The following is a 22,659-nucleotide window of genomic DNA, read 5'->3' as shown; positions in this document are numbered from 1 at the left end:
AAAAATACACTTGTGAGAGAGTTTATCTGTAGATTTTAGTTTTTCTGATAATTTATAAAAATCAAATATCATTTTATCATTAGTAAAACCAAAGATAAATTAAGTTTTATGCAAAAACAGAAAATTAAAAAGAGTCATTTTTGGCATCAGAAAATATGCACAAATTTGTTCGATTCCGATACTCTAAAAATTTATGATTTTTTTTCGATTCAGATAATTCATCCCAAGTAGTAAAAAAAAAAAAAAAATTGACCTCTGAGAGTTAAGAAAAAAAAAAATCTGTTTTTCAGCTGAATAATTATCATGTAGGAAGGATGTGTTACTGATAAAAGTTAATTACACAACAGATGAGAAGGCAGAAAATGACAGAATAACAGACAATTGCTGACAGTTTTTTGGGTACTTGTGCATTTAACGAACCAGACGTAACTCAGCATTTGCTCGGCTTTGTCCGGCGCATGACGTCAACAGCCGGATAAAACCGAGCGTTGGCGATAAAATAAAAACAATGCTACAACAAAATAACTGTACAATGAAATTGTAAAATGTAGAAACATAAAAAAAAATAAATAAGTAAAAAGCAAAAACCTACCGTTCATTTGTTTTTTTTTATTATTATTGTTTGAAATTGTTTTCTGTTTTCAAAATAAATACATATAAAACAAGTTTTTTTGTTAAATAATAGGAAACTTTTTTTTGTCTGAACTGTTTTTTTTTTTTTTAATTTTTAACATAAAAAAAACATTGTCTATGTCTTAAACACGTAAAAGTTAATATTTTTTTTTTTTGCAACTCTTTATGTCAAATAAATGGAAAAAGTCTTTAAAAAAGAGGGCAATAAAAAGCATTGGAGGGGGGGGGGGAACAAGGATTATTTGTACATTTTTTTTTTTTGCCAGAAACAAGGATTTCTTTTTATTTATTAGTGAAAGGAGGGTTTCGGCGTTCCTATTTGGTACAGTGACCAAGAAACCCTCCTTTTCGGCAGGGTCGTATCCAGACCGGTGTCAGAAGTCTGCCGACGTTGTGTTTTCTGCGGTTAAAAACGGACTCGTCGATTTCTACTGTATGGCCTGGGCCTCCAATCTGCCGGCGATTCCTAAGAAAATAGTCCCTGCACCCTGCATATATCACGCAGGAAATTTTTACAATCCACAATTGTGTGGCGAGAACGTAACCCACATTCGCGATGGAGATTTTTTGTAGATGCCATCTCGAACGCCCATAAGTATATTATTTTTATTATACATGCGATGGTTAGTCGGGATTTTGAGAAGAAGGTCCCAATCCTAATTCTCGTCTGCTTAATCGGCAACGCTCGGTTATATCCGGCTGTTGACGTCATGCGTCGGACAAAGCCGAGCAAATGCTGAGTTACGTCTGGTTCGTTAAATGCACAAGTACCGTTTTTTGCCCTCTAGAGATGGGCAAGGAATGCACCTGTTCTGCCCTTCCTCTTCCTATTTCTATGGAGCGTGCATCTGTAGATAAAATAAAATATTGTCGTTTATTTTGATGAACCAATGAAAATCACCAAGCTATGTCTGATAAAGAAGTTCCAGAGAGAAAATACCAAAGTTCTGGATCCCAAACAAGCCAAGACATTCTTTACTATCATACTTCTTAACGTTACAAAATAAAGCTAATACTTAGGATCAGTGAAACTCTGGCGACAATGCAGATGAGAACATTTTGTCAAAACTTCAGTTATTATCAACCGAAACATAAGAGGCTGTTTTGGTTTACAGCATATTAACTCTTTTTGAGTTATTTAAAGCAGAATCTAGAAATATGGGAAATGCTTCAAATTGTTTATATTTTTAAATATTTATTCATGGTGTTTGGTTTGGTTGTTTTGGTTTGGCATATCAAATCTTTTAGAGTCATTTAATGTTGGATTAGGTAATTTGGGAAAATGGTTTTATGCTTCAAGTTCTTTACATCTTTTACATCTTTTATTTTTTTTTTTTTTTACATAGGCATAACCACTTATCAAGGCCCAGAGGTCACTCGAGGATAAGGGTTAAGAGTGTACAGTAGTCAATTGGACAATATAGTAATCGTTAGTAATGGAAATTCAGTCAATTTGTTAAGTGGAACAGCTCATCAAGAACTTGTTTACATTGAACTTGAAGACAACCATATTGTAGTCAGTTGGAAAGCAGGAAAACAGAACACAATTCCACAGGCGTGCAGTTCTAAGAAAGAAGCTTTGTTCATGGAATCTACATTTAGGTTTAGGCACAGATTTTCTTCTTTTTTCTTCTTTCTTTTTACTTATTAAAAATATATATTTATTATTTGGTTGTTTTAGATAGAAAAATTGTTTTTGCTTTTTGGCTTTGTAGAACATGACTGAGTTTCAACATTTATTACGAAGAACAAACAAATATACTAAAAAAAAAAAATGGTCAAAATAGGTTATCACGAGGGCTATGACAACAGCATATTCTTTTCATTGTTTTTACTCTCGAGTAGATATCCTACACAGTTAGAGACAATTAATCAACTGAGAATCACATCACTCTACATAAAAACATAAGATATCAATGGATATATACCTGTCATAGCCCTAGTTATCACACATTGTTGTATTTAGTGACTACTTGTTCACATGTAATCTGTTAAAATATTTAAAAATTGTACTTATCTGTAAGTTTGACTTAAGTTTAAATTCTGTTCTAATTGCCTTTTTATGGTCAAGGAGATGATTTCCATTTTTATTGTTTTGTTTATCAGTTTGTGGTTGCTGTAGTAATAGTTTTGATAAATTATTTTATTGGCTTTTCGGTTTTTAAAGTTTTGTACTTTTCACAGTTATTTTCTTTATGAAAAGAAATAAAGAAAACTATAAAAATGCTTTACTTATATTTTATTTCCTTAAAAATAATTTTAATCTGAATAGTGATAAAAAAATACAACAATTAACTTGTATGTTCTTCAAAATTCAAAATTAAATAAAACTTACCCGTAAGCTTATTGTGGCTCAAGGTTAATCTTGTTAAGTGTTCCAAAGTCACTGAAATAAAAAAATTTTAAATTATCAATAAATATACATTTTTAATAAATAAAAAAGAAAAGAGAAAAAAAGGATAACTGTAATCTCAATAAAAGTATAAAAATGTATTCTTGTGAAAAAAAAAAAAAAATCTACCACATTATTAAGTTATCTTTGCATCTCTACCACCAATAGCAATGGCCAAGAACACATTGCCTGAAAGTGCTTCTTTTAAAGTCCTCGGCCTAACGTTTACAGGGAATATGAACTGGAATAGATACATTGAGAGCATTGCCAAGGCTGCTGCAAGAAAGGTTGGCTCCCCCTACCGTGCTAGAAAACTACTTACGTCTGAAAGTATCCTGTACCTCTATAAGGCCACCATTCGCCCATGTATGGAGTACTGTTGTCACATCTGGGCTGGTGCATCTGCTGCTTGTCTCTCGCTCCTGGACAGGGTTCAAAGGAGAGTCGCCAACCTGATAGGTCCTGAACTGTCATCTAGGCTTCAGCCTCTGTCCCATTGACGAGATGTTGCATCCCTCTGCCTGTTCTACAAATACTTTAATGGTGAATGCTCTGACGAACTGCAAACACTTGTACCTCCTCGACGTAACTACCCCAGACAAACCCGACAAGCTACTAAGTCTCATCCTTTACAGTAGAGATCCCTAGGTGCAAGAAAGCCTTTTACTCCAATAGTTTCTTCCCCAGAACTGCAGGTCTTTGGAACTCCCTTCCGGGATTCTGCTTTCCCAACTGTACTGATATGCAGAAGTTCAAGTGTAATATGAACAAACATCTTTCTACTCATCTCCCTTCATAATGCCCCTGCAAATTAAGTCCCTGATAGTAGCCCCCGGCTTCAAAGTTGCACTGTGCCTTGTTTGGGGTGAAAATTGAATTAAAAAAAAAAAAATTTTTTTAAAATCAACCACTCGATACAATTACTATTGGCTTGCATTTTTACATCTAACCAATCAATATTTTATTTGAGTTGTACCACATTTTTCAACTTTTCATTCGTCAAGCCTGGACTTCATTTAGAATATCTTTTAGCCTATGCATTTAGTTTGAATTTATTTGCTAATCAGCAAAATTATAGCATGCCTATGAATAACAGTTTTATTTTGTTAACTATTTTCCTCTGAGGATAAGTGCCATTCTCCGAAACTCCATGAAATAAGGAAAATTTTAAGTCTTCAACTTGTCAAATCGTAAATTCTAATTTACAGAGTTTAAACTGATTTTTTTATTCACTATTATTTTCCAAAAGCCCAAAAGATGGAATTAATTCACTCATAAAATTTTATAATTATTTTTTTTTTTTGGCAAATACTTAAATTTCATTATAGTACGTCTTACACATGTTTTGTTAAATAGCAGAAAATCACTAAACAATTTCTCAAAGAATTAGTTTTTCTAGAAAAACTTTATTATAAGAATGAAAAACATTATGAGAAAAAGAAAAGAGAAAAGTAGATGGAGATATGTAAAATCTGTAAAAACTGTTTAATTAAAAAAAAAAAAACAAAAAAAAAACACTTATTGTAATGTTTATAGGCACCCACTTCAAAACACATGGTTAACCTCTCATTTTATCGTATTGGATTTCAGAAAGATCCAAGACATAATTTCAAGATTTCATATTTAGAGTCTCTACTTAGCTCTACTCACATATTGAGCACTGTTAAAGTAAATACTGAAAATTGATACACAACTATATCTCCTTAAAACATTTTATATGGATACATGAAATAATATATTTTTTAATTATCCGCAGACACACGTTTTGTCATTTACGCCTCATGAACTTGGCTGAAACTAGTGATATTCAAAATCAGGGCCCCAAAATCAAAAGCCTGAAGATTTACCATTGAGCTAACTTGAGCTAGTGCTGGAATGTATTGCATTAAAAATATATGTTGCTCTCCATCTGGAGGTATCACATTAGTGAAGGGTAAATTATTCTCCTACTTACACAGCCGTAAGGTAAAAAAAGGCTCTTTTGTATAAATAATTGAATGCAAAAAAAAAAAAAAAAAAAAAAAAATGGAATCTTAGGAAGATCTCCATTATTCTAGTTATTATAGAAGAGCAACTGAACTCAAAACAGAATTTCAAAAACTATTTGGCAACTATACCTGGTGAAAATAAAATAAAATAAAAAAAGTAAATAAAGAGATTAATCATAATTATAATATTGCTATCAAATTGTATAGATGCAAAATTTAAGAAAATTTGCATCATTTTAACTAAAATCTAATTTCTCTCCATGCAACGCATGCCTTCAACTCTCATTTGATAATCTATATATATATATAAATAATAATTATGAGAATTCCTACCAAGAAAATATGTTTGGGATGGTTTTCTTCATCTTAGCTCTCTTTTTGTGTGACAAATGCTCAAACCATTTAAGATGTCATTGCAATAAGACAGACGATGGAGATATTACATTGTAGTGTTGGTGGAAGACAGCCGTTATGATATGCTCAACTTGCCAGCAACGCAAACGGCAACATAAGTAGTCATTGTCAAAAGCTTCTAACTTCTATCAATTAACCACTCTCATTAATCATGTCTCATAGCCAAAAGGGAGGAGTGACCAGATGATAGATTGATAGATATACTCATTTGTTAATAGAGATCTCCTGACCCCACCATAAAAACCACTGGAGGCACAGTAGCAGTCTCGACAATCAACACCTTAGTGTTCAATGTTTGAGCCCCAGGTTCAACTCCTGTCTTAATTGAGTGTAAACACCCTATTGGCTAGTTTAGTCATGTGACATAGGTTTTGAAATGAGATTTCAGTTGCAGTTCATACATTAATGTGGAAACAAGTAATCTAATATCCTACTAGGTAGGGGTTTCAGACACCTTACATCCCACCTGAAGATAATCAGAAAGAACTCATAGTTTAGGAAAATGGATCGATGATAATTTAAGATAACATGGTTGTACTTTTCTTGTTCACATACGAACAGATTCTACAACTTGTGAGAAAAGTATACATACATTGTCTCCCACCTGTTCCCCCAAGAAGCAAACAGCTGCCATTAAAAAGACGCTAGCTGCTTTGTTCAGGTGAAGGAAGCTAATTTCAACTTATATATGTGCATGTAATTTTGGAAATCACTGTATACAAGAAATCAAGCTACTTGATGTAAGAAGCTAATATATATATATATATATATATATATATATATATATATATATATATATATAAAGCTGAATGTGTGTGTGTGTGTGTGTGTGTGTGTGTGTGTGTGTGTGTGTCTGGTCACGAATAGGCTCCTATATGGTTGACTATTTTAAAAAACTGATTACATATAATGATAGGTGTATCGAGACACAGAAATGGGTATGTTTGATCTGGCAGAATCGTGGTTCATTAAAATTGTGGGGTCTGCGTATGCGCCTAGTCCACAAAGTATGGAAATAAAAAATTTAAAAATTAAAAAAAAGCGTTTACACGTGTTTTTGATATAGATGTACATAGAAATACTTTGATAAGTATGTTTTAACTTAAATAGGGAGGGTATAATAAAATTGTGGGGTCTGCGTTTGAGCCTGGCCTCCATAGAATGGAAATAGGCACAAACTTTAATAAAGACTTTTCATATCTATCTGCGTAAGTATACTTTGATAATTATGTTTCAGTTTGAAGAAATATGGTATAAATAAAATTATGGAGTGTTCGTTCGCACCTGACCTCCATAGAATGGAAATATGTCACAAAGTTTAACAAGGTTTTTTAATATAGATCCACAGAATATTGTGATAAGTTTTTCAGTATGAACATGTATGGTAGAATAAATTATGGGGTTTATCTATTTTATTTTTACTTTCATCATATTTTACTTTGGTTTTGATACCCCCAAATTCAACCCAAATTTACAACCCTTCCTTTTCATAAGCTATCATACTTTCATAAATCAGAGTCCATTTTCTGTAGGCTGTTTTTGAACCCAGTCAAAGACGGGTACTTTTGCTAGTGTATATATATATATATATATATATATGAAAATGTATAAAAACAGAATACAAAACGTATAAAAGTTTATAACTTGTCTTTATTCGTTTTCTATTGGTGATGTGTAGGAATACAAAATATTAATTTATTTTATTGCGGACTATTATACTCATCTTTTTTAGTTGTTGTTTCACGACGTTTCGGCCAACTATTCCTCTGGCCTTCATCAGTTGGTAACCACGACGGGATAGGAACTCCGAATCTCCTAACTGCATCCTCAGCAATTACTGCCATCCATAGTTGTTGTTGTCTCACCACGTTTTCGACTAAGTAAGCCTCTGGCCGGCTTTGGGTAGGATTGAAAGCGCTACCTTCAGACAATTCTCACCTGGAATTGTAGAGATTCAACGTCTCTATCCACTGCGACCAATAGAGACGTTGAATCCCTACAGTTCCAAAATATGGTTGAGATGACAACAACTATGGAAGGCAGTAATTGCTAAGAATGCAGTTAGGAGATTCAGAGTTCCTATCCCGTCGCGGTTACCACCTGACAAAAGCCAGAGGAATAGTTGGCTGAAACGTTGTGAAACAACATCTAAAAAAGACGAGGATAATAGTTTGCAATAAATTAATAAATAATACTCACCTAATAATGAATATAATAATGAATTCCAATTAAATAATATAAAAATATTATTACGATAATGAATTCCAAGTTTTTTTTACAAGAACATAATTTTTGACTGATCCTTTCCATTGGGAATAAAATAGTCGTATTGGGAGTGATTGTGGCAACTAGAAAAAAGAAAACACTTATCTTTTGACGATTGATTTTTTCACTGACAATCTTCCAAAGCTCATTACTGTGTGAACAAGTGAAGCATGCATGCCCCACCCCCCGTGAGTACACAGTGATCAAAATGATTAAGTACAGCATCCCCCTCCCACACTGAGTCCCAAAAGTCCCCAGAGGACGTCAAATCCTGGTGAAAATGAACAAACGGTGCAGTTTTAGGCCTTAACATATGTAAATTTGAGTTCTGCACCATGCAAAACTGCTAAATATACATACAGAAAATTTTGGACAAATATGGTAAAATAATCCCAAAAATGGAGTACGTACAGACAAACAAAATTATATAGAAATCAGTTAGTTACAACTTGTCAGAAATTTTTATAAAAATCCAAGGCATCAATATTTTTAAATAAGCACAAAAGTGTCAATTTTTTTCATTTTAACCTGAAAGGCACCCCTAGGGGGACAGCCGGATTTTTCCCCAGAAAATCTGTTCTGTTACTTTCTACTCATATCATGTTTAATGTTTGTGCAAACAACAAAAAATTCCAAGGTGTAGTTATTGAGAAAAGTGCAAACGAACAAGGGTGAATTTACAGGTCCACCCTCCTTTTGTCGGGGGACTAAAAATGCTTTTCAATCTTTACTTTTTCTTTTAATAAAACAAGCAAAGTCAAATTATTTAAACAAAGTTTAATAGAACAATATACTCTTTTTATTTAAGGCTGTTAAAAAAAAACATCTGAAGAAATTCAAGTCTCAACATAAAATTTGGTGCGTATGTAGAATTGCATTTCTTTAAAAATAAATAAAATGTAGAAAAACTTTTATGATATACATATTCGTCAGAGAATAAAGATGTCATATTCCAAAAGTCATGTGGGTTTTACTAGTAGCTTTTCTGTTTGGCTGGTAAATGAAAATATTTAGTTGTCAAAGGTCAACAAATGATAAATTTGTCCATAGAGGCCCATATATATTACTACACTGTCAAAAAAAAATAGCCAACCAACAATAAGTGTTTGATAGATTCCGACCCAGAAAACAACAATTCTTTCCCCTTTGTTAGAAATATTTGCTTATGGAATGTGAGAACTAAAGGAAAAAATAAGGGAAACGAGTTAAGACTGTCAAAAGTAAACCCAAAATCCATTTTCTGGGGGTGAGGAGAAACACTTGAAGATAAGGGTTAATGAAATTTTTTAGTTGGACAATGAACACCACTACGAAAAGATTGGAATTAAAGGGGTGGAATGGACAGAAAAGATTGGAATTAAAGGGGTGGAATGGACAGAAGATTACTAAAGAGGAATTTATTATCCAAGGCAGCGGCTCAACAAGTATTTATATATATTAAAACTTGATGACGACCAGGCTGTAGTTGGTTGGGAAGTAACCTTGTGATATTCTGTTTCACGGATGGAATGGTCTAGGAAAAAAAAAACTTTGTTCATGGAAGTAACATTTGGTTTTTGGTACAAAGAAGGAAAAAGGAAAAGATATTTCTGTGGCTGTAGCAAGTTCTCGTTGGTAATGTTTTTCAAGGATTGGAGTTCTGTCAAACATAAACAGAATGATATAACAGAAAAGAGGCTAGCAGTATGTTTTCTGTGCGAATGAGGCTGCAAGGAAGAGAAGAGATGGAAACGGTGTGCAACATCGTAGTTGACCTAGATTTTCATTCTATTTTAAAATAAAACATTTACTGCTATTCTCACTAGAAAAAGATTAAGAATTCTAACCCACTACTTACAAAATACTTTTTTTTATTTTGTTTTGCATATTATTTATAGCTTTACTTCATCTAATAATCAGAGTGAATATTATAAGATCCACAGCAGAAAGATTGCCACACCTAAACAATTGATTGAACCAGAAATGCAATAATGGATGTTATCATCCAGAAACATTCCTAATTTTTAATTATATTAATAGGGTTTCAGAAAATAATTTAACCAGTATGTGAAGGGGGGGGATTAGAAAATATTAACAATTTGGTTGTTTTATGGCATATCAACCCTTTTCATGTTATTTAATGCCAAATTCAGTCACTTTGGTAAAAGTGCAATGCAGTTGCATAAATTATTAGACTTAAATTTATTTTTAATTGTTTTAATAGTATTTCTAATAAGAATAATCATAATAATCTATATATATTAATAGGATTTCTAATAAGAATAATCATAATAATCTATATACATTAATAAGATTTCTAATAAGAATAATCATAATAATCTATATATATATATTAATAGGATTTCTAATAAGAATAATCATAATAATCTATATATATTAATAGGATTTCTAATAAGAATAATCATAATAATCTATATATATTAATAGGATTTCTAATAAGAATAATCATAATAATCTATATATATTAATAGGATTTCTAATAAGAATAATCATAATAATCTATATATATTAATAGGATTTCTAATAAGAATAATCATAATAATCTATATATATTAATAGGATTTCTAATAAGAATAATCATAATAATCTATATATATTAATAGGATTTCTAATAAGAATAATCATAATAATCTATATATATTAATAGGATTTCTAATAAGAATAATCATAATAATCTATATATATTAATAGGATTTCTAATAAGAATAATCATAATAATCTATATATATTAATAGGATTTCTAATAAGAATAATCATAATAATCTATATATATTAATAGGATTTCTAATAAGAATAATCATAATAATCTATATATATTAATAGGATTTCTAATAAGAATAATCATAATAATCTATATATATTAATAGGATTTCTAATAAGAATAATCATAATAATCTATATATATTAATAGGATTTCTAATAAGAATAACCATAATAATCTATATATATTAATAGGATTTCTAATAAGAATAATCATAATAATCTATATATATTAATAGGATTTCTAATAAGAATAATCATAATAATCTATATATATTAATAGGATTTCTAATAAGAATAACCATAATAATCTATATACATTAATAGGATTTCTAATAAGAATAATCATAATAATCTATATATATATATATATTAATAGGATTTCTAATAAGAATAATCATAATAATCTATATATATTAATAGGATTTCTAATAAGAATAATCATAATAATCTATATATATTAATAGGATTTCTAATAAGAATAATCATAATAATCTATATATATTAATAGGATTTCTAATAAGAATAATCATAATAATCTATATATATTAATAGGATTTCTAATAAGAATAATCATAATAATCTATATATATTAATAGGATTTCTAATAAGAATAATCATAATAATCTATATATATTAATAGGATAGGGTGTGTGTTATTTATTTTGTGTGTCACGCTTACAGTCGAGTGACTGTCGTTTAATTGTTATGGACTTCCATTTCTTGTAATAAATAATTTTACCAAGAATTCTCCCTAAGTTTTGGTTTCTATTATAGATGATGGCACTCCAGTAATCTATGTTTTTAATAAATTTGACCAAGAATTCTTCATAAATTTTGGTTTCGATTATAGCTGAAAGAACTCAAGTTATGTATATTTACATACATTTTTTTTCATAAGTTTTGATTTCAATTTCGATTCAAACTGATGCACCCAAGTCATATGGATATATATTTTTTTATTTTTGAAATTGCAACTTTATAATATATAAAAATCAATAGAACATTAACTCTATAATAATATATATGAAATCTGCAAGAATTAAAATATCATATTTAAGTGTATTTTATGACCGAGATACACCAGGCACCCCTGCTAACTTAGACAAATACTTTTGCAGTTTTAACAAAAGAGCTACAATAATATCCTAGCATGTCCATTTATGCTGAACATCTACAGAATGCCAACATTAATATATTACATATGAATAAGTCTGTTGTGGAATTTTCACAGGTCCCACTAGTAATAATGAAGGTTTTATTTAAGTCTATGGGTCTAATGAAAAAAAAAAAGAAGCTTTCTATGGGTTTATGCAATTCTAATAATAATAATAAAAAAGATGGTCGTCAATGCTTGATATAATGTGTCAATCTTGTACATTGGGTCTGATAATAAATTATAAAACTAAAAAAGAAGCTATTCTTTGGGTCTAATAATGTGTTTTATCAACACACCTCAATAATAATTTACGCACCTGAAATGCACTTTTACCAAATTTTTATCCTTAAATTCTTAATATCTTTGCATAATTTATTTATAGTGTTTATTTTTGTTTGCTTTGTAGTAATTTTTTTATTGTTTTATCATTCAGAAACATTCCTTATTTATAATTAGACTAGCAGGGGTACCCGGTGTTGCCCAGATGTTTGGAGGTGTAAAAAAAAAAAAAAAAAGAAAAAAAAAAAGTGTTAGTAAACAGGCAGGCTCGAACCCGTGACGTGAGGGCGGAAAAGAAAGTGAAAAAAAACATGACATCTTACCGCTACGCTACGAGGCCATAGGAACTGAAAAGCGTTCAAATTTCAAATAAAAAAGTTGACCTGCTAAGTGAATACACAGATGCAGAAATGAAGGTTGGCTGAAGGCCAGTTCAGCTTTCCGCTGTTTCATTTATTTGTTTCCCCACGATGTTGGGGAAACCAAGCTCCCCCGAAAAAGGGGGAGCTCTCAAATGAATAGCAATTGTCTGATATGAAGGGTATTCTCCACATTGATCTGTTCCCTGTGGAATTTTGAGTGCATCATGTGCTTTTTTTAATCATAATCTTAGATTATTTTGAACTTTTAGTTTCAGAAATTATTAGAAATAATGTTTACTTGTATCAAAGAAAGAATATATCTTTATCTCGAACATTATTGACATTATTACCTTTGCTTTAGCTTTGGTTTCAGGGAACTTAAATTATTAATAATAGAGCATTACTACTGTTGATTAAAAGATGTGTATGCAGTGTTATGAAAGTGAAAATTGACTAGTGAGATTTGAGGACATGTGTTGCATGAAGAGAGATGGTATAATATATTGGATGCGTAATATAATATAATGTGAATTTTAAAGAAAGTTTTAGATCTGATGACCTCAGAGACAGATTAAATCTAGATGATGCGTGTAAAACAGAAGATGTCACTGGTTTCGTCACATTGAAGGAATGAATGGGAATGCTTGGGTTAGTAGATGTAGAGCAGTTGAGGTTGCAGGGTCAATTGGTCCAGGAAAACATGGGTGAAAGTGATGAGGCTCAACTTGAGAGATAGACGCATAAATAAAGATAGAACACAGATAGGTTGGTCTGGACGTCAATTTCTAAAAACCGTTCAACACATGTAAAACAAGTTAAAAACTGAATTTTTTATTTTTTTGCTTATTCATCATAAACAAGGCACAATGCCACTTGGATGGAAAGAGTTACTATTTAGGACCAAATTTGCAGAGAGTTGAACAGTAAGATGTTTGTTTACATTACACTTGAACTTCTGGATGTCAGTACAGTCAAGGAAACAGGGACCCAAGAGTGAATTCTAAAGTCTGGCAGTTCGAGGAAAGAAACTATTAGAGTAGAAAGTTTTCCACCATCTAATGATCTCTACTGTGTGGGGGTGCGATTTTGCTGCTTGTCGGCTTAGTTGGATTATTCACATTGAGTGGGTACAAATGCTTGGGGTTTGTCGGAGCATATTCCATTAAATTATTTGTAAAATAGGAATAGGGATGCAATATTTTGTCGATGGGACAGAGGTTGGTGTTTGGTTGACAGTGCAGGACCTATTAGGTTGTCCACTCTTTTTTAAACCCTGTTTACATGTGAGAGACTAGCAGCAGATGAACTAGCCCAAGGACCTTGTACAGGATACTTTCAGGGGTATGCAACTTTCTAGCACAATAAAGAGAGCCTACCTTCTTCGTAACAGCTTTGGCAATGCTTTTGATGTACTTGTTCCAATTCATGTTCCCTATGAATGTTAAGTCGAGGAGTTTGAATAAAGAGCTTTCAGTTAGTGTATCATCAGCCATGGCAATCAGTGGTTAAGAAGGTTTCTTGTAATTATCAAAGGAAAGAAGCTTAGTCTTGGCAGCATTAAATGTTACCATACATTTATGTTCCCATGCCACTACAGACTGGAGCACTTCCTCTAATATTTCAGCCATGAGTTTCAACTTATTTAATGGCGAAAAAATAATAGTATAATACATAATTTCATTGACCGGCTTCATTATTTCACTCATTTTGTGCATTATTTAATTTTGTGACAAAAAAAAAATAAATAAATAAATAAATAAATTAAAAAAAAAATTAAAAAATAATGTAGTTTTAAATGTTTCATTGTTTGTCTTGTCAGTTTTATGGAAATCGAACACTTTATCTGTTATTTAATATCAAAAGAATTCATTGACCTGTCATACTTTGAACAACTTCCTTCCCGCGACTTAGATTAATTAAAATTCTGATGTCAAGCAACAGACAAAGTACACACCGACAAAATCATTAACCATTTTGTCAATAATAATCCTAAGCCCTATTTTCATCTCCATCTATCTAACACTTATGCTTCAAAAACCAATGCAGTTTCATGACTTTCGAAAATATTTTTTCATACTCACATTTATTAAAGCATAGAACAAACTGTCTACATTGGTTATTGTATCCTTTACATCAATCATGCTTTTTGAAATCCACCAAAATTACATCAGACTCAATTTCACCAAAAAACCCTGTACTGCACCTGAGCACTGCACACACTGATCGCATCATCATTATTAGGGTATTTAAAATACATTTGATCCTGATCTCACCCTCCTTTGCCAGAATGATAGCAAGGATGTATCTGCAGCTGGTATGAACCAGTCATTCAGCTGCTGGATGCTAAGATGATGTAACCTTGAAAATGCCCAGCTTCCATCAATACATCCAAACTATACCCTATGCTTCCCTGCCATTGTCATACATAAATATATATCATGACTCATGCATAGTTCATTTTCGTAACCATCATACATTATCACATGTACTGCACATGCAATTTTTAGTAGTTGTAGCAGGCCTTAGCATTGCACGCAATGGTATTATTATCACAATTGAAGCAGAAAATAATTTTAGAGATTTATTTAAAGTTCTGCTTATAAATTTTCTGAGAAGACAATTTTACTAATAATGAATGCTTTTCTGTTTGTGTTAATCTTGAAATTCTTCACCGATCGACATTCATTTGAATTCATATTGATGTTTTGTTTAGTACTGTTCGTATGAAAAGATTACATCTCCACATAATCGTTGTGTTATAGAGAATTTATTTGAAAAGAAAAATTATATTGTAAAACAAATATTTTTGTAAATATTTTGTTTTAGAATAATTTTTTTATGGAAATCGCTTCAGACAAGGATATATATATATAAGCTTCTTACATAAAGTGGATTCATGCCTTGTCTGAAGCGATAAGTGAGTTTGTCTGTGTGTGTACATTTCCCTACCTAATTACTCTGTCAATTTTCAGTCTGCAGACTCGAGGTTTGACATAAGGGTTATTGAGATTTGAGAAAATCTTTTTAATCGATTTTTGGCCAGAAATTTGGCTGTCAAGGGGTCAAAGTTCAATGATTTGACCTTTGAAAACTCTACCAAACTCCTCCACCAATTTTGGTTTTAAACACTTTAAATTTTAGATGTAGGTTCCTTGGACATGTGTCAAACATTTTAACTTAATTTGAGCCCAAAACGATAAATATTAAGGGGGTCAAAATTGGGGTCAAAGTTTTTAAAAATTTGACATTTTAGATGTAGGTTATCTGGATATCAGTCAAACTTCTTCATATATATATATATATATATATATATATATATATATATATATATATATATATATATATATATATATACTAGCAAAAGTACCAGTCGTTGACTGGGTTTAAAAACAGCCTACAGAAAATGGACTCTGATTTATGAAAGTATGATAGGAAGGAAGGGTTGTAAAGAGATAGCTTTGAATTTGGGGGTATCAAAACCAAAGCAAAATATGATGAAAGTAAAAATAGATAAACCCCATAATTTATTATACCATATCTGTTCACACTGAAACACTTATCACAATATTCTGTGGATCTATATTAAAAAACTTGTTAAACTTTGTGACATATTTCCATTCTATGGAGGTCAGGTGCGAACGAACACTCCATAATTTTATTATACCAGATTTCTTCAAACTGAAACATAATTATCAAAGTATACTTATGCAGATAGATATGAAAAGTCTTTAATAAAGTTTGTGCCTGTTTCCATTCTATGGAATATTCAATATTTTAACCATGAATTAAACATGCACCATGAAATTAATAACAATCAATTACAAGAGTTATTTTATATATTAAAAAATATAAAGAAAAAGTAAGTCATGATTAATTCAACAAAAATGCAATAACATCAAATTTCAAGGGAAATAACATGTTTTGTTTATCTTTTGATATTCATTTTTTTTGTTTTATTTTCTCTTTATCTTCGATAACTCTTTAAAATTTAACATTTTTTTTGCAGCTTTAATCGCTAACTGATTTTTATTCCACTTTCTAGAATATTCTTATTTTTAAATTTCATTTAGAAATAACTAAATCTTTGATTAAATTTTTAGCCTTTTATATTCAATCGTCTCAAATTATTCCTATTTATTTATCTGACTTTTTAAAAATATTCTTAACAATATTAATGTGATTTTTTAAAATCTAAATAAATTGGTTCGTTTCTATATTTATTTTTATTATATATAATTATATACTTATCGTCCTTTAATGTTTATTCTTATTCAATGTCTTATTTCTATATAAAAGAGTAAAGTTTTGGTAATTGTTTATTTCTATTGTTAAATAAAAGTCATTTATTGAACTTTAGAAATCGCCTCGGCCTTAATGCTGTTTCTGACAACCTTTTTATTTTTTGTTAGGGGTTGGGAAACATTTACCTATGCTCACATGAAGACTACTATGATATCAGGCATCAGTGAATGTCGACCAAGCTCCTACAGTCCTTTAGTTGAACGCCTCCAAGTGACTAGTTAGTTTGCAAAGTCAGGGTTCAAAGGATTTTTAAAAAAAAGTTAATTTTTTTTCCTTTTTTTAAATAAATTTTTCACATTTTTTTTTGTTTTTGTTGTGCAAAGAAATTCCAAAATAAATGTGTAATTGCTTCATTCACAGAATATTTTAATGAAATGTAAATTTCAAAAAGAAAAAAAATTAAATTCACTTACTGGACTTATTTAACAGATAGCAAAATGATTCTTTTTTTTTTTTGTAGTTTTCAAAAGACCTTAAGCGGAACCGTCAGTAGGCATAATATGTAGTTTAACGTTTTTGTTTTGGGATACTTCAAAAAAGCTGACCAACTGTCAAAGTTTTGCAAACTGATACCACGTGATCAGTTTCACTTTGGTTTTAGAAATATTTTCTGTTGACTTTGCTCGTTTTATTTTTTAAAAATATAAAGGTTGACAAGACATTTTTCATTCACTAATGAGATTTTTCATTCATTTACTAATGGAAGAGTTTCGGTAAAAAAAAAAAAAAAGCGCCCCCTATCTTTATTTATTTATTTTGTTTATTTTTAGTCATCAGTTGGAAAACAACACTGATTTTTAACATGATTTACTCGCAATGAGAGCACTGTAAAATCTTTTTTCTCTAAGAGTTAAGTATTCATCAACTTTTTCATGGACTTGACATAGTTAGGCTGCTTTATACATAAATAAACTTCGCTCACAAATGAAAACAATGTCACTTCGCAGCCCCTAAATTTCGCAACAGTGCAAACAGATAACTAATCATGGGCCTCGAAGTTTCGAAATAGACAGACAGCACCTATGTATATGACGGAATAAGAAAACTCATTAAGATAAATAATTACCTTTAAAGTAGTTAATAAAATTCTTGTATATCATATTAAATATGTTATGAAAAGTTCTATGACGTTTTTATCATAAATTTTTGAGAGCATTAATCTCACTTCAAACAAACAGTTCAACTTAAAAATATGAGAATCGTAATGAAAGAATCATAAATCTAAGGTATTTTTTAACGATTCTGATTCCCCTCAAAATACACGATTCTGACGATTAACGATTCCAATTCAGATTAATTGTTCCACCACTAATTGAAAGTAAATTCAAAATCCACTTTCTACTCCTTAAATTTTAACATGGGGTCAGGTTAGTAAGAAACCCTTGAGACCTTGAGACTTGAACCAGAAATAAATGTCCGATCATATTTTCTCCATTATTCTCCCCCACATCTTCATTATTTTTCATCCCTTCGTCATTTGTTTTAACTAAAAACAAAAAAAAAACATGCACTCTTCTAATCGATCCGCTTTGAAAAGATAATGTTGTTGTTTTTTTTTGGTTTTTTTTTAATTATCCACAGCATTTAAAATAAAAAGTGAAAAGCATGTCTAATGTACAAGAATTTAATTTTTCCAACTCAAATTATTTTTTATACAAGACTTTACATCTTTCCGTATCAACTATTCTTCGTCTTAAGTTTGATATTAATTAGCTTTACAAAGATTCATCTTGGAAACACGCTAGTGTGTCAGCTAATTAAAAAAAACATTTCATTTTCCTATTTTATACATAATGTTTAAATAGATTTTAATAAATTTAGCATGTTATATCCCCACCCCCCACAAAACAAGTATTTTTTAACTACCACATTATATTTCTTATAAAATTACATGGGCCAGGAAAGTACATGTTTACTAAGTGTTTTAATGTTATTTATTTATTATTAAAATTATGGTTTAAGTTAAAATAAGTTGTTCAGCAAAACACATAATTTGGGTGATTGAAATAGGAAATTAATATTTACTATTTAATAATACTGATTTAATAATTGTTTGTTTGTGCCACAAGAGAAAAATAAAAAATTTCAATCATATAAGTCATGGCTAACAGGGTTCCTTCCGACATTTCTTTAGTAGATATTTGAAATATTTTGTCATTCAGGAAGAAGGAAAGTATTTCCTAAAAAAAAATTTTTTACATGTAAATTTCAAACACTTAAAAAAAAAAAAAAAAAAAAAAAATGACAATTTATTTAATACTTTTGTTTCAACAGCAATCATTGGGGCTTTTTGGCTAGGAGCAAAGTGTAGTATCTGCTTTGATATTACACACCATCCTTTCTGTTCTTGGTCAATGAGGAGAAATTTTTCTACACTGGGACAATTTTAATTTTTATTCTAATCCAATTTTTTTTTGGGGGGGGGAGGGGGGAGGCTGGATTTTCTGCACATGAAAAACCAACCCTATGTCTAACTGCCTTCGTGGGGAGGCAAGTAAATAAGAACAAAAAGAAAATGAGTGTAGTGACCAGCTAAATCAAGTCGCTCGTCACGTAATCAGAAGAATATATTCAGTCGGAATTTATTCATTTCAGGAGCAATTTAATTTTGTCATCATTCACCCAAGCAGTTCTGTTAGCGCGTAGAAGAGTGGTTGTGACACATTCTTTTTACACACAAATCCATGGGACTATATTTTTGTCTATTTGCGTATGTAGACGGTGAATGGGTTGGAACATTCTGGAAAGCCAATATAAAAGGGGCCAGTATAACAAAAAAAGACAGCGTTTCCGCAAGTTCCCATCGCCGCTGCCTGTAATTATCACTAGTGTCTGACTCCGTCTGAAAGACGTTAAAATAGCGCATTGCTAAGAATACCAAATTCAAACTGCAATGGATAAATTACTCAATCCTTTTGTTCACGCAAACAACAAAGACAAATATTTTTCCTCGCAAAACTCTCATCTTGCTGGTATACTTTCATTCATAGTGTTTCTTCATAAGATATATTGATAATAAAAATTTCCTCAGTCGCGAAGGATTTCTTCAGCCATGAAAGATTTCTAGCCAATACCCTTACAATTACACAAATATTCGTTTTTCACTTTATTATAATTATGGTCTTATAAAAATGAACATTTTCCAGCTTTATTCATGGATTTTAATCTTTTTAATTTTATACTCATGGAGATCACAAACATTCAGGATTGAATCCAACTTGCATTTCTCCCATACACAAAAATAAACTATTTCTGGTTAAATAAAATTTATTGTTTTAAGTTTTAGAATTTGTTTCAGAGTTGTTGCTAATTTACTTACGCTTTTTTTGTTTTTGTTAGGGAAAAGCATTTCGACCTATGTTCCCATCGCCATCATGAATTCGGAGGCCAGTTGATACCCCTTCACCCTACATGAGCCTTTCAAAGATGGTGATTATATTTTGTTAGCCTAGTTTTCATTTTGGCGTTAGTCTTCTTAATGTTTTTGTTTTTCTTTCTTCGGTCTAAGTAAAAAATGTGAGCACATTGAGATTGACATTTAGATAGAAAGTGATAACAAAATGTGTATAGATATGTTTTTTTTTTTTATATTAAATGAGGAACAATTTCGAGTGAAAATCTATTTAGTATTACGCATGTAATCTGAAGAAAAAAAAAACATTTTTAAAATATGTAAATAGGGTAAAAAATTAGCAATTTTACAAAATGCAATCTTACTGGGACCAGAAATAGTTTATTATGTCATTTTAAAAAAAAGAACCAGCGTTAATGTTGACCGAAACGAAGCGATCACTTTCATTATCCCAGAAAGCAACACAGAATTTTATTTTCTAAAAATAAAGCTACGCCACAATTTAGTAACTTTGTCTCAATTTTAATAAAATTCCAGAATAATAATTCTAATGGCTACTGCTCTAAAAGTGTTAATATTTGTTTTTATTGAGATAAGTGTGGGGAAAAAAGAAAATAAGAGAGGGGAAGAGGAGTGCAAAGAGTAGAGAAAGGCCAAGAACAAAAATAGGGAGTGTCCATCTTGAAGACTTTCTATTATCAGGAAAGGGGGAAATTCATTCACTCGACTAGCTAAGAGGCTAAAAACTTAAAAATTACTCAAAAGACTGGGGTCCGACAGGACCAGGAACCACGTACGCCATGCTCAGGCAAGGAACGCATACTCATACTTGACTCCTCTTCTTACACACAAGTTTACCACTCTTATCCACCGTATTTCAAACTCCAAAAAATGTAATCTTTTTCTATCAAATCCAATCTTGATCATCAGCTGGTGCTTGAAGAATACGATCAGATCCTGATCAGCAATAGGTTCAATCCCTTGGTCCACTGTCAGGCGCAACGTCCACACCACCATTCACGCTGTGGCCAAGATTGTGAGAAACACCATTCGTCTCTTCCTGTTTCACAGCAGACCGACATTGGTAACATAGGTATTGTTTAATGGGTGAGGATGCTGGGGATTAATATGAGCTGTCACCTTGCTGACATACTCCTATCAGAGTTAAGAGCATTTGAAGCAAGCATACTCAGTCGTTCCATCTTCAAACGAACCACAGCAGAAGCAATCTGGCGTCTCCACTATTCAAACACTGTGTTGCATCGCATAAGGAGACAATGCATTCTGGGCCAGTCGCCAGATGAGCGAGATTAGAGTTGTTGAGATGACTTAAACCTGGCATCCAACTCTATTGGATCTCCTTTGACTATCCATCCAAGGCGTCCACACAAAGAATTATCAGTAGCCCCCTCCCCACCTGATTAGTTCCCTGTGTAGTTTCTTTGTGGAAAGCCATGAAAGGTCATTGGACCCCAAAAGCATTTTCAGCACTGCTTGGCACTCTCTGAAGGACTGCATGTCGCCCCTTGGCTTACGCCTACCCTCGACTGAATGGCTGAGGATGAGGTTAGGAAAGGCATTATCAGCCTTGGGGTTCCACACAGGTTCGACTCAGGAAAGCCAGTCTCTTAGAGTCTCAGTAGTGTGCCTAGTCGGGCGTCCCCAAGCCTCTGTCATATGAATGTTCAATACAAATCTGTCTGAATCCAATGCCTCTTCCTGTCCCAGAGAAGCGAGGACAGGAGGCTCTCGAGGGCCTTGAGGTTTGCACAGGAAGAAATACAACCAATTGGTAGAGGATGAAAGGAAAGACATAATTGATGTATGCCTCTGCTCTGTTCTTTAAGAAGAGTTTCCTTCAAAGTCAATCAACGCTTCACCCTTTGATTGTATCTCCAACCAATTCCTTTCAAGCTAGAGACCCAGTTTGAACAAGATGCCAAGGATTTGAACTGGCCATCTGTCCAGCAGAAAGGAGCCAGGTGATGGTGACAACACTCCAGGTATCCAACTGCAAGCTGACTGACTTGCTGCAGTTGATTTTGGCTCCTGTGATTGCTTCATAACACGTGAGCGGCTCTGTCACTGCCTCGATATCTCAAAAGCACTACACAAAGACAGTGATGTCATCGGTGACCGCAGAGACTGTGGCTCACAATCCACCAGGCAATGTGATTTTGAGCAGAACTGAACTTGCCTCTTCGCTCCTTAGTTTGCGAATGCAATGCAAATATATAGAGCAGGAGCAAGAGCATAGCCCTAACATATCGCTCGGGAGTTAGCAAAGGATTGCGAACACTTTCCATTGACTATTGCCCCTAGTGCGCAGTAAAGAACGGAGATCTATATACAGTTTAAAATCGGGGGTCTCTAAAACAGATGACAGGAAATGATGGTCAACCCTATCAAAAACTTTGGACTGATCCAAATTGATCAGCGTGGCTTCTGTGTCATCTTCTATCCCTCCTTCTAGGATCATACAGATCAGATGCAAATTGTTTTAAATCAATCTCCACTTTGCAGCACAATTTTGCTCAGGTTTGATCAACTCTCAGATAACTCCCTGCAACCGATTCGCTAGGATCTTGGCCAAAATCTTTAACTTTATATTTAAAATGCATGAGTTTATTTATTTATTTATTTTTTCATGAAAATAAGGCATCATACAGGGAGTGGAGTACCCCAAACCTGTTTTCCTTCTTTCTAAAATAAAATAAGTTTCCTAAGTTTTTTTTTTTTTTTAGTACTTTTTC

The 22,659-nt window shown here is 31.9% G+C and overlaps 1 protein-coding gene across 1 annotated transcript in view; it reads right to left on the bottom strand.

Moving 5' to 3' along the window:
- LOC145284449 (ras suppressor protein 1-like) overlaps nt 1-22,659 on the bottom strand; it is a 46,419-nt gene that overhangs the window by 15,575 nt on the left and 8,185 nt on the right. Inside the window, exon 2 of the mRNA XM_080133271.1 lies at nt 2,969-3,019. Within this exon, the coding sequence (XP_079989397.1) occupies nt 2,969-3,019 (51 nt within the window). The remainder of the gene's footprint in view (nt 1-2,968; nt 3,020-22,659) is intronic.

This window comes from Euprymna scolopes, chromosome 9 (assembly GCF_053919585.1).
Source record: "Euprymna scolopes isolate OS-2025 chromosome 9, ASM5391958v1, whole genome shotgun sequence".
NCBI lineage: Eukaryota > Metazoa > Mollusca > Cephalopoda > Sepiida > Sepiolidae > Euprymna > Euprymna scolopes.
The sequence above is the reverse complement of the archived record's forward strand: the minus strand, read 5'-3'. Positions and strand labels throughout refer to the sequence as shown.